The sequence below is a fragment of the Rhea pennata genome, chromosome 6 (assembly GCF_028389875.1).
Source record: "Rhea pennata isolate bPtePen1 chromosome 6, bPtePen1.pri, whole genome shotgun sequence".
Classification (NCBI taxonomy): Eukaryota; Metazoa; Chordata; class Aves; order Rheiformes; family Rheidae; genus Rhea; species Rhea pennata.
In genome coordinates, this window is record NC_084668.1 from 43,791,445 (window position 1) to 43,808,099 (window position 16,655).

The 16,655-nt window shown below is 53.7% G+C and overlaps 1 protein-coding gene and 6 non-coding genes across 7 annotated transcripts; all 7 read right to left on the reverse strand.

Annotated features, from left to right (window-relative positions):
- Positions 1 to 524: 524 nt before the first annotated feature.
- FTCD (formimidoyltransferase cyclodeaminase) lies at positions 525 to 9,175 on the reverse strand. Its single transcript, XM_062579366.1, has 14 exons — positions 9,122 to 9,175; positions 7,794 to 7,977; positions 6,452 to 6,580; positions 6,149 to 6,237; positions 5,075 to 5,254; positions 4,833 to 4,970; positions 4,354 to 4,485; positions 3,427 to 3,488; positions 2,567 to 2,696; positions 2,232 to 2,393; positions 1,772 to 1,815; positions 1,469 to 1,607; positions 886 to 981; positions 525 to 611 (listed from the first exon to the last, which is right to left on the reverse strand). The coding sequence occupies exons 1-14, from the start codon at positions 9,173 to 9,175 to the stop codon at positions 525 to 527; spliced, it is 1,626 nt and encodes a 541-aa protein (XP_062435350.1).
- Positions 9,176 to 9,824: 649 nt separating this feature from the next.
- TRNAP-UGG (transfer RNA proline (anticodon UGG)) lies at positions 9,825 to 9,896 on the reverse strand. The gene has a single exon. It is a non-coding gene; the product is annotated as a tRNA-Pro (tRNA).
- Positions 9,897 to 10,412: 516 nt separating this feature from the next.
- On the reverse strand, positions 10,413 to 10,494 carry TRNAS-CGA (transfer RNA serine (anticodon CGA)). Its single transcript has one exon. It is a non-coding gene; the product is annotated as a tRNA-Ser (tRNA).
- A 619-nt stretch (positions 10,495 to 11,113) lies between these two features.
- On the reverse strand, positions 11,114 to 11,185 carry TRNAA-UGC (transfer RNA alanine (anticodon UGC)). Its single transcript has one exon. It is a non-coding gene; the product is annotated as a tRNA-Ala (tRNA).
- A 1,361-nt stretch (positions 11,186 to 12,546) lies between these two features.
- TRNAP-UGG (transfer RNA proline (anticodon UGG)) lies at positions 12,547 to 12,618 on the reverse strand. Its single transcript has one exon. It is a non-coding gene; the product is annotated as a tRNA-Pro (tRNA).
- Positions 12,619 to 13,219: 601 nt separating this feature from the next.
- TRNAS-CGA (transfer RNA serine (anticodon CGA)) lies at positions 13,220 to 13,302 on the reverse strand. The gene has a single exon. It is a non-coding gene; the product is annotated as a tRNA-Ser (tRNA).
- Positions 13,303 to 14,170: 868 nt separating this feature from the next.
- Positions 14,171 to 14,242, reverse strand: TRNAP-CGG (transfer RNA proline (anticodon CGG)). Its single transcript has one exon. It is a non-coding gene; the product is annotated as a tRNA-Pro (tRNA).
- Positions 14,243 to 16,655: the final 2,413 nt, after the last annotated feature.

Here is a 16,655-nt window from a genome sequence, read left to right on the forward strand (position 1 = left end):
GGACATTCCCCAGACCTAGAGGCAGGAGGGTGTCATGGGATGTTTTCTGAGTGCAAAAGCATGCAGGGGTGTGTGTAAGGTCAGGAGATGCCCATGCACAGGGTTTTACTATACCAGCCATCGCCTGTGAGCTGTATCGCACGAGCATTCTTGAGTTGTGCTGGCTAGGTGACTGCCCTAGAGCTGGGGAGCTCTGTGCATGCAGCAGGCTGGGGTGACCCCAGGTTCACCACTGAACCCAACCCAGTACAGACAGACTTGGGGCTGCGGGTGGCAAGGCCAGGCCCAGACCAGTCCTTTCTGGCGTGAGCCAGAGGAACTACACTCCACCACCAAAATCCACTCTCTGCCCTCCCTGTCTGAGCCAGGGAGACACTGGTTCGGGCCAGGGGACACAATGGGGGGCTCTGCCTGAGCAGAACAGCTCTCCTAGAGTGGGTGCCAAAGAAGCCCAGGCAGGGACACATGTGTTTCCCAACTGTATTTGCTGCTGCAGAGCTCCACAGCCCAGCCCTGAGCCCCTCTCACACTGCCCGCTTCTCCAGCAGTGCCAGCACAAGTGCCAAGCTCTGCTTCGCCTCTTCCAGGAGCCCGGAGACCTTCTGGGACATCTGCACAAGGAAGGAGAAAGTTAATCATTTGCCACTTGAAAGGACACAAAAGTCACTCCCTTGTCTTTGCTGCCTGGCCCTGCCATGCACAGCCCAGCACAAACCTTGCTCATGGTGAAGGGCCGGGGGTGCTGAGTGTGTTGGACACCTGGGCCGCCCAGCCCCAGAACAGAATGTTCTCAGGGGACCTCTTCTGCATTTCTGTCCCACCTTGTCTCAGTCACAGGGCCCCCACGCAGTGACAGTACCAGGGCACAATGCAGCCCCTGCTTACCATTTGCTTGAACTTCTCATCTGTTATGTCTTTGAGATTGATCATGACATTGAAATAGGCCCCATACACACCAGCTTCCAGCATCTTGGCTCCCACCTATGGAAAAGGTTTTTGAAAAGCAATTTTAATAGCCTTTATTGGTGAAACAGAGTAACATTTTAAGGTCCTACATTAGGTCAGACCCTTATGCTCTAATTTGCCCATGGATTTCTAGTCTCAGTGACTTGATGCTCACTGCAGCATGCAGGCCTGGCCTGTTATGTGAAGCAGTGCTTTCCAACCCAGTATTTTCAGTCAGTGGCTCTGAAGGTAGGAACTGTGGCTTTGCCACAGAGATGGGAAAACCGAGTCAAGAGGTCCTTTGGGGCTGCTATCTACCAAAAAGTTAGTGGGCTAAAACTACTGGCTGGTTCAAAAAGCAGAGCTTAAGAGATGCATGTCATAGGTCTCCAAGGCCACCTGAGCCACACAGCAATAGGAAACCTTGCTGGAGAAGGTAATAAGCCAGGCAGCCTCCAAGGTCCCATCCAGGAGAGCATGCAGAGTTCCATGGCTGAAGCAGCTTCTGAGTGTGGGGCAGTACCTGGATGTCAGATTTGCAGGCCAGGTTGCAGTGGCATGCCATCTCCTTTAATGCAGGCCAGAGTCCATTCACCTTCTCTGCCAGGGCACAGGGTACTTCCACCGCCGTCTTCAGCCCCTGCTGCATGGCAGCTGCACGCCTAGTAGGAGAGGATAGCCCCCACGTGAGCACCAGGACAAGTATATGCTGCCCCAGGTAGCTCTTCTCCTGCCACATGCAATCCCCCATCATCAAGGCAAGCTCTTGGGCCAGCAGTGGTGTTGTGATAAGAGCCAATTCATTCATGAAGCCAGCCCAGCTCACCTCACCCTCTCTTCAGGGGTACTTTTTGGCAGCTTCATAGCTTCCTGCAGGTAAAGAAAAGTAGGTTTGGTCAGCCAGGACTGCAGCTTGTTCTGAGATCCCATGTGCCCCACATCAGGTGCTGCAGGAGACCTCTTAGCTCCCATAGTCTGAAAAATGTCCCTTTACCCCACACGATGTCTCTTACCTGGATCTTGGGTTCTGTTTCAAGTTACTGGGCTTTCAGAGCAGAGATTTGCTCATGTCCAGCTGTTTCCCTGGACAAATGGGAGCACTCACAGTGTCAGGAAGCCCCATTTTACCCATTAGCTGGGTACACTTGCTCCAACAGCCAATTCCTGAGGTTGAGCTTACAGCTCTGCTCCCAAAGGTCTCCAGGGGGATGCAATGCTGCCACCCTGCTCCCAGCTGGAAAACCGCCCCCTTCCCTGACACCTGCCCGACAGCAGCGGGACCTCACCATGTAGCTGCTGAAGGCACGGGAATCGGCATCAACCATGGCCACCAGTTCATCCATGGCCTGGTGGAAGGGGGGAATCAGCTTCCTCATGACAGCATCCAGCTGCTCAAACTGCCGCTTCCCATAGCTCATCAGCCCCACCATACAGCCCAGCGCTGCTCCCTGCAAGGGCAAGGGGAGTAAATCCTCCAGTGGGATTCAAAGTCCACCTCTGCCACCACACCAGGTCCCCTCCAAGGCCTTGGCCTACCAAGAAGCGCCCTCACAAGGAACCACCCAGAGGAGCACTCAGGTAGGCAGGGGCATGCCACCCACCCTGGAGCTGGGACACATACCAGCGCAGACACAGCTGCAGACACAGAGCCTCCTCCCGGTGCCGCTGACCTCCCGCCAACTGCTCGCACGAAGGCATACAGCGGCTTGGCCACAAGCCCCTTGTCTGCTTCTCCTGCCTGTACTAGGTACCTGTGGCACAGCAGAAACACGAGTCAGAGCCCCCATACCAGCTACCAGCCCCCTGCACATGGGGCACTGGTCACCACTGTCACATCCCTTCTCCTCCCCGTAACAACAAATTGCCTATGCTCCTACACTGCTCTCTCCAACAGGTTTTCATCTGTCCCAAACCCCTTAGTTCTATAGGCATGGAAATGTGCCTGGGTAGCAAGTCTACCCCTAGACACTGACTGTACCACTGCAGTCATGTCCGAGGGCTTCAAGGACTGGGGCTTAAAGTGCATATACTCATTTCACACCAGCACAGATGAATTTCCCTTTCCTCTTCTCCTACACAGAGCATACTATCTGCTATAAAGATGGTGTCTGTCTTTGGAGGAAAGCACATGAGTCAGAGGCTGAAATTTCCGCTGCTGTGTGCTGGAAGGGCTGGATGGAAATTTAACAAATATTTGCCTGAATTTGTCAATAAAATCTGCTCCTACTGCCTTTCAGGGGGATCTGGGTTCCCTCTGAATCCCAAATTCATAACCATCAATTCTTGGTGGCAGGGTCCATCTCTGTGTGTGTGCAGCATTCAGCAGAGTGGTGCCGTGGCTCCTTGCAGGAGGAGCCCAAAGGTAGCAAGAATACAAGCACTGCTTCCAAAATAAGCTTGATAAAAGAGGTGGACCATGGGATTCCCCCCATCCAGGCAGACACCAAACACAATAAAGAAAAGCAAGAAGCAGGTCCCTACTCAATGACACGCTCCCGGGGGTTAAATGGAGACAGGGAATCCAGGCCCAGACGGCTGATCACCTGCAAGAAGCAGCACATGCCACATCAGTCCGCAGCTAGGATCAGTATATCCATGCACAAGATGTAGTGCCTTGTGGTGCTACCAGGCACAAATCTCCCTGTGCTCAGCTAGGGCACCAATGCGTCCTACTACATTTTTACTGACTTCTTTTAGTTAAACATGAGCTCTTTGGTCCCTGGAAGACAGCTGTGTAGGCTACCACCCAGGGGAAAGGAAAGAAGAGCCAGGCCAACGAGTTTAAACTGCCCTAACCCACATTGTCACCGGGTCTGAGAGAATTTCCCATCCCAAAGGTGGGGTATGCTCATAGCCACATGAGAGCAAATGGAAAATGCACTGATAAATAATTAGCTTGCTCTTATCTAGCACAATCCCCATACGGTGGAAAAGTTCCTCCCCACTCCTGGAGCTCCTCCTGGAGCTGAAAACTGGTGTCTGTCTTATTTTTTTTTCCATTTAACACAGATCCTGGGACAGTTTCTTGTGAAGGCAAATGCTGTCCTTGAATTTTGTGAAGATCTCCTTCCCCTCCCTGCTTCCACACAAGCAGGCTAAGAGGCCTGTACTCTGCCCTAACAGGATTTACCCTCTAACAGGGGTTTTTGCTCCCCTTAGCATCTCAGCTTCTATAGATCATGACAGTAAATCAGTTCATCTCACCCACTTTGTCCTCACAGCTTGCCAGGCCACTCCCAGTGGTAGGCATCATCTCTCAAGTGAAATGCCACAAGGGCATACAGTCTGCCTGGGGGCTGACCTGGTCTCAAATCTCCAAGCAGTAACAGAGAAGGTGGCACTTTGGGAGGTTAGTGAGACCTTGCTTGTGATCTCATGCCAGTCTTGGTGCCAGGGGAGCCACATTACCAGCCTTAACTTGTGTTCCTCCTCCAGGATGAAAAGGTTTTCCTTCTTGATGTAAAACTCAGCTGCATCCAGCATGGCCTTCTTGGGGATAAGCCCCACCAGCTGGGACCCCACCACAGGGAGCTTCAGATCCTGCAAAGGACAGTGGAAATATGACTGCCCTCCAGAGATATTTGCCATGCCTCCACTACCACTCTTCCATCTGGGATTAATGGTCCCTTTCCTGGGATCTGAGAGGCACACAGAAATGCCTTCAACACATCTCCCACCTTGCAGTGGTGAGTCTGGAGCTGGGAATTAGCAGCCAGTCACTAAGTACTTGGGGTTTCCTGTTGCTTGGGTCTCTGCCTGGTTTTGCTGAGCTGAGAGCAAGACAAAGCAGAGCCAGACCCTTGGACACGGCCAAAAGCTTGCAGGGGGATAACCTTTACAAAGTACCCAGTTGAGAAAAGCATTGCATGCCACTCTATACCTCTCACCTCTGCGTCTCGGCAGACCGCCTCATAGACTTCGTGGAGTGGTGTGGTCTCAAAGTCCAGGAGGTTTGTCGAAACCTGGGCTATATTCTCTTCCTCCAAATACCAGCCAATTCCTTGGACTTTCTTCAAGCGCCCGGGCTGCAAAGAGCTTCTGTGGTCAAGGTGCAGGAGTGGCCAGCTCAGTCGTGAGATTCATAGGGGCAATCAGGACCATGCCCAGTACAGGGCCAACATGAGGGTACCTGGTCAGTGCCACGGCCCTGCTCCCGGATGTTGAGGGCAATGCGGTGAGCCAGCTCCTTGGTGCAGAGCAGGTTGATGTTGTATGCAATAAGGAAGGTCCGGGCTCCTGTCACTGTGGCCCCCCACCGGGGGACAAAGGTGGGAGGCCCAAAATCAGGAGCCCATTCCGGTTTCACAAGCTGGGGAGTGAAACAGAGCACAAGGGAGGAAAGTATATTGGCTAGCACTGCCAAACAGCATGAGTGGGCTGCTGAGGCTGTGCCGAGATGGACAGCTGTCCATCCAGGGAAAGTGTCTACCTCCCCAGTCGGTGCCTGCAACAACCCCTTTCACATTCAGCAGCATCCAAAGCATTTCATTGGTTCCTCTCAGTCTGGCCAAGACACTTGTACAAATGAAATAAAAAATGAAAGTAAAAAGGCACAATTTTTCTTTCTCTTTTTAACTATTTTACTTTAAAACTTCCTCCCATTTCAGTTCTGTGTAAAGGCCTCCATAGGCTTAAAGCAGAAATGTTACATTTCATGCCAAAGGAAATATTTCACTTAAGTTCTCTGTGGTCTTTTTATCTCACAGAGGACAAAATGAATCAATGAATCTTCCAGGATGAACACGCCCGGCTGCCTCAGCCTCTCCCTGAACGGTCCATGTTCCAGCCCTGATCATCTTGGTGGCCCCCACTAAAATTGCTCCAGTTTATCGACATCACTCTGGTGCTGGGGTGCCAAAATTCAGCCCAGTATCCAGATACTGTACCTAGACTCCTTCCCAGGGAAACTTGTAAGGTTGTCAGTATAGAAAGATCCCAGCATTATTTTCCTCTAAACACTTTTTTTTTAAGCAAAGAGTAGAAGGTCACATGAGAGCTAGTTTCACACCCCTCAGCCAGCATGAGCAATTGCATCAGGAAGGGGATGCTTCTTGTGGGGCCCAAAGTTTTGGTCTGGGGGAGTAAAGTGGCAGCTAAGCCAGCCCTCGGCACCCACCTGCACAAAATCCTTCCCTGAGGCCCAGGAGATGCTGCTCAGCTTTGCCCATTAGGCAGGACGGCCTATGCTGCCGGGCACACTTACCTTTACGGGGAGTGCCTCGTATTCTCCGGCACGAATGGCTGGCAGGGATTTCCTGCTCTCCTGCCGTGCTGCCTCTCCATACAGGTAAACTGCAAGAGAGCGCAGGGAATGAAGGACAGGCCAGGAAGGGGTGTTGTGGCATGTCATCTAACAGGGACCGCAGGTCTGTTTTTGCCCATTTGGAGAAAAAAGTATTTTTGCCCTACTTAAGCCTTTATAAAAGAAGTGCATCTTGTTTTATATAGTCAAGCATTGGTGCGGATGGAGGCACAGCCCTGGGCATCCAGCACTTCCCCCACTCACCAGGCACCCCCAGCTCTGTCGACAAACGCTGCCCAAAGTTGTAGGCGCAGGCAATACACTCCTCCATGCTCACGTTCATAACTGGCACAAAGGGGCAAACGTCCAGGGCCCCCATACGAGGGTGTTCACCTGGGGACAGGACCAGATGTTAGAAGGAAGGGAGCAGGTAAGAGTAAGCTGGACAAGGAGGGATGAAGGAAAGCCTTTTCCCAGCCCATTTTGGAGACTGAGCTTACAGCCTGTTTGCCACAATGCATTTCCACTGCAAGGAACGCAGTGTTTGAGGCAGTAATACATACTCCAGCTCAGCAAAAGGATGGTTTCAGGCCCTCTGTAAGAAGAATATGAGCAAGAGCTTTGTACAGTCTGGCTGGTATCCAGCCTGGCAGTGCTGCTTGCTGGAGATGCAGATACGGGGGACTGGGGCCTGACCTGCTGGCAAGCAGCTCTGCAGAGAAGGACCTGGGATTGCTGATGGATGGACAAGTTAACTATGAGGCAGCAATGTGCCCTTGTGGCCAGGAAGGCAAATGGTATCCTGGGCTGCATTAGGAAGAGTGTTGCCATCAAGTCGAGGGAGGTGATCCTGCCCCTCTACTCAGCCCTGGAGAGGCCTCATCTCGAGTACTGTGTCCAGTTGTGGGCTCCCCTGGACAAGAGAGACATGGAGCTACTGGAGAGAGTCCAACACAGGGCTATGAAGATGATCAGAGGGCTGGAGCATCTGCTCTACGAGGAACAGCTGCGAGAGCTGGGCCTCTTTAGCCTGGGGAAGAGAAGACTGAGGGGGGATCTGATCAATGTGTACAAGTACCTGAAGGGAGGGTGTCAAGGGGACGGGGACAAACTCTTTTCAGTTGTCCTGTGTGACAGGACAAGAGGCAATGGGCAGAAATTGAAGCACAGGAAGTTCCGCCTGAATTTCTTCACTGTGAGAGTGACAGAGCACTGGACCAGGTTGCCCAGAGAGGTTGTGGAGTCTCCTTCTCCGGGGATATTCAAGGCCTACCTGGATGCAACCCTGTCTAACATGTTCTAGGTGACCTTGCTTGAGCAGGGATGTTGGACTAGATGATCTCCAGAGGTCCCTTCCAACCTTACAAATTCTGTGATATGTGCCCTGCTTGGCTGCTGGCAATGCTTTTGTATCAATTTTTAGCCTCTGTGAGAAAAAGACAGATTTTGAGTTGATGAGCCATGCTGCCAGGGCACAGCTGTGGCGATGCAAGGCATGCCAGGAGCCATTCCTGCATGCCGCAGCCAAGAGGGAGGCTCACCCTAGGCCCCAGCTGCCAAGGGATGCTTGGCATGGGGACAGCTCCCATGCCTCCCCCAGGCTTACCCGTGTGCCGACTCATGTCAATGAGCTGCTCAGCCACTCGGGCCGCATTCAGTGCTCCTTCAACAACAGCTTCTGGGGCTCCCACAAAGGTATAGACAGTGCGATTAGTAGAGGGCCCAGCATCTACATCCAGCAACACGCAGCCAGGCGTCTGGGAGATGGCTTGCCCCAGCGCCTCAATCACCTGTGAGAAGGTGAAGACGGACAAGGAGACTGGGCAGCAGGCCTGATGAGGTGCCCACCTCAGTCCTGAGAGCTGTGCAAGATGGAGGAGCCTTTTTGCAGCTCTCTCGAGCCCCATTCCCACTGGCACTGAGGTTGAGGGCCATGATTAAGAAGGAGACCACACACTGGTGGGTACCACTCCATGCCACTGAGGATGCTGGACTCTAGTGCATGAGCATCCTGCTTCCAATGGGGAAGCACAGTGCTGGGACACAGCCCCTGGCTCCCTGCAAGCTGTAGCCTTGTAGCACAGGAGGGAGGGTTGATCAGGTGCCAGCTACATGCTGGAAAGTTCTGTCACAAATTGCTATTCCTAAAAATACTGTCCCCTGTCAGCTTCAAAATTGATTTGTCTCTGCAAAGCCTGTTTCCTAGGGTAACCAGGATTTTTAGTGTAGCCTTTGTTTTGGCTCCCTAGAAGGGCCAAAGTTCAGCTTGATGTAGACACCCAGCATGAATCATTTTAACCTAGACAGCATAATGTTTGACAAAACAACCGAAAGAGAGATTTCCAAATGGGATGTGCCAGGCCACCTTTGTCGAGAGCCCTGGCAACCTATAGGTAGCAGAAAGCAGCAGGGCTCCAAATCCCTGTTTCTTATGAAAGTGCAAAAAAGGGGAAAGGCGTGCATTTGGGCAGCAAGCACTGCCTGCACAGCCCATACCTGGAGGCACACCAGACCAAATCTGGCACAGGGTCTGCAGCAGGGCACAGCCAAAATAGGGCTGCAGGACACCATCAGTCCAAAGCAAGCACCTTTTGGGACTAGTGAAACTCCTATGAAATGCTGCAAACTGTCCTCTATGGTCTCTGCCTCTTTCAGGCTTGCTTTTGTCCCTAGGAAACAACATGAGCTTTCTCTGACTTTACTTCAGTGGGATTTTAGCTAGCAGGAAAGGCAACAAAGAGTAGTGGCAACAGAAAACTATAAACTGAGCTAAAAAATTCAGGGAATAAAGTGCTTCAGAAGTTAACCTCAGACTAACCACCCACCTACACTGTGCAGAGATGTCTGATTCACAGCCCTGACCTGCAAGCAACCGAGCCACCTGCACCCCCCGGTGCCTCTCACCCCATCGCCTCCTCCACACTACTCCCTTACCTCTTTGTTATTCCCCTCTGAAAAATTGGGGACACACTCCACCAGTTTGGCCATGGTGCTGGGGTCTGCCTGTACCACCGCAGCCACGTACTGGGTTCTATACACTGTGCTGGTTTGCCTGAGCAGTCCTTTCCAGAGTCACGGAGAACCAAAAGCCTTTCTAGTATCCAATTAGTTATTTTTTTCCCAGAGCTCAGGTTTCTCATTAACCATGCTAATCCAAAGCCAAGAGACAGAAAGGGTCTTGGTTAAACAAAACAGCAGTGACTTTGGGTAGAAAAGTCCTTCTGGCCTTTGTGCAGCTGTGGGCAATATGTCCCCAGGCCCACAGGTGACGTGTGCACCAGGGCTCATCAGTAATCACTGACCACTAATCACTAGTCACAGGTGTTGCCCCATGAAGGAAAGCAGCTGTCCGGCCCCAGCACCCCTTTGTGACTACCCATTCAGATGGCCTGCTCCTGCCTAGAGGATAGTCCACATTAGCAAAGGAAAAGAGATGATCCTCAATGTCCCTGGGGCTCTTTGGAGGATGGGGAGACCAGAGATGCCCGGCTGCTGCAAAGAGAAGACTCACATAGGGAAGATCCTCAATGTCTTCCAGGTCCAGTCCCACTCCTGACCCCAGTGGTTGAAGGCTTGGCACTCCTGGGGCCATGTTGCCCTGGCTGGGCAACAGCAGGGCCAGTGGTGCCCAAAAGGAGGGCTCGTCCGGGAGTTGAACCTGGGACCTCTCGCACCCAAAGCGAGAATCATACCCCTAGACCAACGAGCCATGATGGTGCAAGTGGGACCCCACCAAGCTCAGCTCCTGCATCCCACAGCCCTGGGCATGGAATGGGGCCTAGTGCTGCTGGGGGATGGCTCTCCCCAAATGTTCCCTCTCCCTCTCTCTCTTCCTCTGCTCTCAAGCCAGCAGCTCTCTCATGCTCCCCTGGAGAGGAAAGAGAAGACAATACAGGGAATATACCCAGGACCCCGGGGAAAGGACTATAGCACTACCTCCCTGTATGCCTCAGCTGCAGCTTCCCCAGCTCTCTGGGGCTGCAAAAGCTGGGCCCAGGGTGCACACCCCTCCTGCCTTCGGGCTGCTCCAGGGCCAAACCATGATACATGGCTCTCCCTGTGCAGCAACTGCTGTCCAGAGGACAAGGGACAGGGCTGGGGCTGCCACGGTCCACCCTTTTCTCCAGCCCTGACTTTCCCCTGAGGGCCCTTGGCAGCCCAGGATGGCCTAAAGCCTCAGCTGGAGATTTACCATGCCAGCGTGGACCCTGCGAGTAAAACCTCTCGCTGTGAGCAGGATTCGAACCTGCGCAGGGAAACCCTATTGGATTTCGAGTCCAACGCCTTCACCCCTCGGCCATCACAGCCCAGGTGTGGTTGTGGCAGGATGCATGTACATGTCCCCCTGCCTGCCCTGAGACACCCAAATCACCTTTGTGAGTATGTCACCCTGGCCTCTCATAGCTACTCTATTTTATGAGAAGTGGGAAAGTCTCCCGGTTGGGCAGCAGCACAGCCCATGCACGCAAGCCAGGGCACATCAAGGGCAGTCATGCCTGCTGTGATGGCTACGGGCAGCCTGGGCGCCTTTGCCATGTCCCAGAAGCCCAAATGGATGGTCCCCATGAGAGACCTGCGAGCAATGCGACATCCTGTGCCTGTATGGAAACAAACAGAGGCAAAACCCAGAAAGGGCCAGGACTTGCCCACCTTGTCAGTGGGGAAAGGGCTTTTGGGGGCAGCACTGTGGACAGCAGAGCAGGGCAATGCCAGCACCACATGCCCCAGCAAGCAGCTCTCCCCTTGCCCTGCATCCAGAAGGAAGTCCCCTGACCTGCCCCAGAGCCACTCTCCTCCCAGTCCTGGAGTCACTGGACCAACGCAGAAATGTCCTCCCCAGCAGCTGGGTGCTTGTAGAGAGGAGGCTTCTTCCCAGGAGGCAGCCTTTTCCAGCACTGCAAGGCAGCTTTGTGGAAAAAAGGCATGTGGAGATGCTGGGGCTTGAACCCAGGGCCTCTTACATGCAAAGCAAGCGCTCTCCCACTGAGCTACATCCCCCTGCCTGGAGGCTGCCTGTGCCCACTGGACACTGCTGCTCACTCCATGCGTGGCATCTGTAACACCCACCAGAGCTGGTGAACTTTTAGTTCATGCCACATCCACTCATGCTTCTCACAGCTACGGTGCAAGAGGTCCCGAGTTCAACTCCTGGACGAGTCCTTCTTTTGGGTACCATGTTTGCCTCTTTAGCACAGTCAGCACAAAGCTTATCCAGGGCCTGGTCTTTGGCTTTCTCTCCCAGGTCTTTGTGCTGTATAGAGCAAGTGGGGCTGCTCTGCATGCCTGAGGTCTCAGCTTTGCTGTTTCTCCAGCCTAGCTGGCAAGCAGGGACCTGCCAGATCCTAGCTGCACTGTGCCCCAGCCCCACATGCTGGCTGCGGCCACCAACTGTAGGTGGCTGCAAGTGCCAGGCACATGGAGCCACTGGGGTCCCAACACAGGCATCACTGCAGATGACATCCACAAACTGACATTAGCCTTTTGGGGAGGGAAATGCATTTCCTTGTGCCCAGGCACAAAGGAGCTCTGGCATCAGCATCCCCCAGCTGCCTGCAAAAAGCATAGCCAGGGCAATGGCTATAGGGTCTTTCCTTCACCTACTCCCTGTTTTTCTGTCTCTCCAAGAAAGGCCAGATCAGCTCATGCCATCAGAGCAGCCTGACCAAGGGAGGTGCCTGGCGCAGGGCCAGCCATGCTGTGCACTGCCCAGAGTTTGTCAGCAGTGCAGCCAGAGCAGGAATGCCTCTCTTCTTGCATCCAGGCTACAGCACCAGGGCTGAGTAGGCCCAAGGCCATGGACTGTAAAACCCTCCTGCCCTGGCAAGTTTCAAGGCTGCAGGGCTGTGCAGGGTGGGCAGTGGTGTCCAGTGGGTGTAGGCAGCCTCCAGGTACATGGATGTAGCTCAGTGGGAAAGCACTTGCTTTGCATGTAAGAGGCTCTGGGTTCAAGCTCCAGCATCTCCATCTGCTTTTCTTTCCCAAAGCTGTCCTGCTGACAGTGGCTGGGATGGAGGAAGAGTTCTCACTTAGGTCCCCAAGGAAAGTCCTTGGGCTTCCCGTGTAATTACTGGGCTTGGCTTTCTTCCCAGGCACTTCCAGGATCTGGGTAAATCCCCTCAACTGTTTCATTTTCCCTCCCCACAGGAGCTGCAGACAGTGGAGTACACGGGCTGCAAGTTGTCTCTATTTGGCATGCAGCAGTACATCACTCTCACTGGGATCAAACTTGCCAGCAGCGTGGTCCAACAAGCTGCTTCTCCCCATTGCAATGGCCACCACTGCCCTGGTCCTAGGCATGGGCTATGACAGGGTCTCACGAACTAGCCTGGCAAACATAGGCCCACTGGTGCCTAAAAGATGGGCTCGTCCGGGAGTTGAACCCGGGACCTCTCGCACCCAAAGCGAGAATCATACCCCTAGACCAACGAGCCAGGACAATACATCTGGGGACACTCAAGGCCACCTGCAGCACCTCAAGGCCCTGGGGATGACATGGAACCCAGCTAGAGACAAGAGCTGGCAGTACTACACAGACTCAGCCCTCTGGTACAAGCATCAACAGGTAAACCCACACCACATGCCCCACAGCTATGGGTCTTGCACCTCCCCAAAGTGCAAGAACCTCACCATTACTCTGTGGCCCCTCTCCCTCACCACATCCCCTCAGAAAGCCCATTTCAAATGTCCCCAGGGATAATAGGCTCCAGTCCAAGTATGTTGTGCCTGCTGCCCCCTGAACTCCCCCAGGGCTGCAAAACCTGCAAAACTGCAAGGGCTCCAGGGCCAAGGGGTCCCAGCCAGGGTCTGGATTCCCCTGGGTAGGAGCTGCTGCCCAGGGGACAAGGCTGGGGCTGCCAAGGTCCACAGCTCCCTTCCCCCAGGCCAGATTTTTCCTGAGGTCTCTGTCCCTTGCTTGGCAGCCCAGGATGGCCCAAAGCCCCAGCTGGGGATCTCCAGCACCAGCCCAGGATGGCCCAAAGCCCCAGCTGGGGATCTCCAGCACCAGCCCTGGACTCTGCAAGTAAAACCTCTCGCTGTGAGCAGGATTCGAACCTGCGCAGGGAAATCCCCATTGGATTTCGAGTCCAACGCCTTCACCTCTCGGCCATCACAGCCCCAGGCATTGGTACCCTGGGCTGTATGGGAACCTGACCCCCCCCCCCGCCCCCGCCCCACCTAGGGCACCCAGGTGTTCCTGGAGCTCATGATGCCCCACTGGCCCCTTCAGGCTGGCCCCTGTGCATTCTGACCAGGCCCCTCCTTAACGCTTTGTTTTCATGGGAAGTGGGAAAGTCTCCTGGGTCATCACTGCTATCCCCCCCGCACACATTGGTCAGCCCCTCTCCACTCTCCAAAAGTGGCAGCAGGGCCCTTGTCCGAGGGCCTGAGGCCATTGAGACCAAGGAGAAAATCATCAGCTCCCTCTCAGCACACTGAATCTGTGGGGCACAAAGTCTGGATGCACACAGGCAGTTCGCTCCTCACCTAGTGCCATGGCCAGGGCTGGCGTAAGCAGCGCAGGCACTGAAATAGCAGTGCAGCTGCGACTTTCACTGGGCCATGATCCTGCAGCTGAGCCAAAGGTGCGAGGAAAGGCATTTCCCTCTGGAGGCTAATGTCAGTTTGTGGATGCTGTCTCCAGTGATGCCTGTGCTGGGATCCTCACAGCTCCTTGTGCCCGGGACTCACAGTCCCTATGCCCATCCTGCTGCCACCCCAGCATGGGCTGTTCCATAGAGCAGGGTATATGGAGCATCCATGGCCAAGTAGCCCCTCACCTGCCATCCAGACTGGATCACAGCAGGACCAAGACCCTTAGGCATGGGGAGCAGATGTGCTGGCCTTACTGAGCCCGAAGCCCTGGCACTCACTGGATGGTGTGCCATGTGGGGGTAGGGGTCAAAAGGGTGAATGCGCATGGCTGGGCTCCCCATGAGCTCTGCACTGGCTGTGCAACAGTGCCTGAAACAGGGGCCAAAAGGAGGGCTCGTCCGGGAGTTGAACCCGGGACCTCTCACACCCGAAGCGAGAATCATACCCCTAGACCAACGAGCCAAGGTGACACATTTGTGGTCCACTCCAGCCCAGATTAGGCACCCCTTAACTTCTGGCACAGCTGTGGGCATAATGGTGGTGGTGCCAGGTGGGCACAGGGGACACAGGCTGCAAGTGCCAGCAGCACATGAAATCCCTGTGGCTGTTCCTTTCTCTAGCCCCCAGGACCTGCTGACTATGGGGTCGGTGGGGTGCAGAAGCTGCTCCCTCATCAGCTCCCCGTTGCTCAAGGGGTGCCAGGACTGGGAGGTCAGCTCTGGGGCAGGACAGGGAATGTTTTCTCTGGATGGAGTCCCCAGGGCAAGGGCTGCCTGTACCTCTGCAGGGTAGGAAGTTGAGCTGCTGCAGGACCATGGCCCAGCTGAGAGCCCCAGCTGGTAGGGACTCCACTCCTTGATGGTGTTAGGGTAGGGCAGCAGCACAGGAAACAGATTAAAGAGATGATTTTCGCAAGGTCTGAATGCAGCAAGGCTCAGATACCAGGTTCTCATTTGGCTCCTAGCAAACAGCTGCAGCAATTGCCTTAGCCAAGTGCTGTAATGCCTGCAAGAGGCAGGAATGGGCTAACTATATCACATTCCAGGCTGTGCCAAAATAACAGTCTCCTCTCTATGGCACATCCAGATCACTGCCATGTGGGCCCAGAGGAAGGAAGAAGGAAGAACTGTCTGTGGGCCGTGCAGTCAAACCTCTCTCCTTTTCCCTATGATACAAGTCATGGAGCTGTGGGGAGGAGTGGGCAGAAATGGTACTGTACTCCTATGATTCCCCTATTTCAAGATCCTGTTCAGCTGCCCAATTTCTTCCAGGCTACGCAATGAGCACTAGCAACAGCCATCTCTACTAAGCTGTAAGCGGATTATCCTTCTCTGCTTTGAGATATGTGCAGATACCTAATATTTAGCAAATGTGAACTTTCAGCCTTGGTATATTTAACTTCTATTGAATTTAAAACTCAGATCCCTGGCTATTTCAATAACAGCACCTTGTCAAGCTTTTGGATCTGAGCTGTTTTCATCGCATTCATCCTTGTCTCTCTCTAGCAGCAGCTCCTTCCCCTGGGGCTGGTCTCCCAGGTGGCAGACACTCCAAGGAAAAAGTGTGGTAGGGAACAGCTGGAAGCAGTGTCTGGAGGTGATTCGGACTCAGGCTGAGATGTAGCATTGGCAAAGCAAGTAGAGTTGCAGCCTTGCAAGAATGGCAGCCCCACAAGCACCACTCCCATGAGCAGCACCAACAGGGCCAGACCAGGACACTGAATGCTTTTTGATTTGTGTGCCTCTTCTCAGGTGACTCACACAGTAGGAAGAGCTGTTACTTTACTTCTTTATGGGATTTCCAGCCCTGGAGAAGAACCAGAGCACTCAGTGAGGAGCGCTCCACCTGGGGTGGAGCCACCACCACCCCTGGGGTGCTGGAGTTATTGCCTTTCTGGCTTTCCAGGCTAGGCACAAGGGCCTTGCATGGGGAACAGGGTGCTCAGTGAAACCCACAGCAAGCCCCTGCTCTGCAGTTAATCTGTGGGTGCAGCAGTCAGTGCCTCAAGCCAGGATGCTATCCTGATAGTGCTCTTTCCTCTCTGTTATCCCTACTCTGCAACCATTTTCTCTCTTCTTCCTAAAGCCCAAGAGCAGATACCCACTCTCACATTGCAAGGCTCAGTGTGAAATCTCATGGAAAAGAAGGAAGATTTGGGGAGCAAACAAATGCCATTCATTCCCTCATGCCCACACTCTCCCAGCCCCAGGTGCCCTGTCTCTACATGGCTGGCCCCAGGACATGTGTCCCCAAGTGCTCTGACCAGGAATCCTTGCCGTGGTGAGAAAGACAAGGGACATAGCCTAGAGAGGCCACTCACATCCCTGGGTTTGCCCTCAGCTTGATGCCAGTGTGCTGGGGTGGGATGCACTTTTTCCTGTCCTGTAGGATTTGGCAGTGGATCTGTTTTTTCATCCTGTCCCACTGCTCTGAGTCACCAGGATTCTTGTCTCCAATTCTGGGTGTGCAGGGAAGCTGCATGTAGGTGTGCTGGGATCTTGCTCATTGACTAACCCAGCCACCATCTGTCCCACTTGGGCTGTGGCAAGGGATGACGTTATTCTCTGAGCTGTGACGGTCCACAGGTGTGTGTGACATTGGATGGCTACCCTGAGACACTCGTGAGCTGACCAACCAGATGACAAGAGCCACAGCTAATTTACCCCTTAAATTATCCTCATACTGACAGCTTTGTAACTCATAGGTGGTCACTAACTGACCAGCTCAGACAGGAGGGAACTGCAGATCACTCAGCTCAGAAACACAGCAAAGCTCACTGCTGAGAGCTGGTCCAGCTCTTGCCTTTGTATCTAGAGTGCATGGGGAAATTACAATTTTTTTCTTAATGTCTTTATTACTGTGTTTATGTATCTTC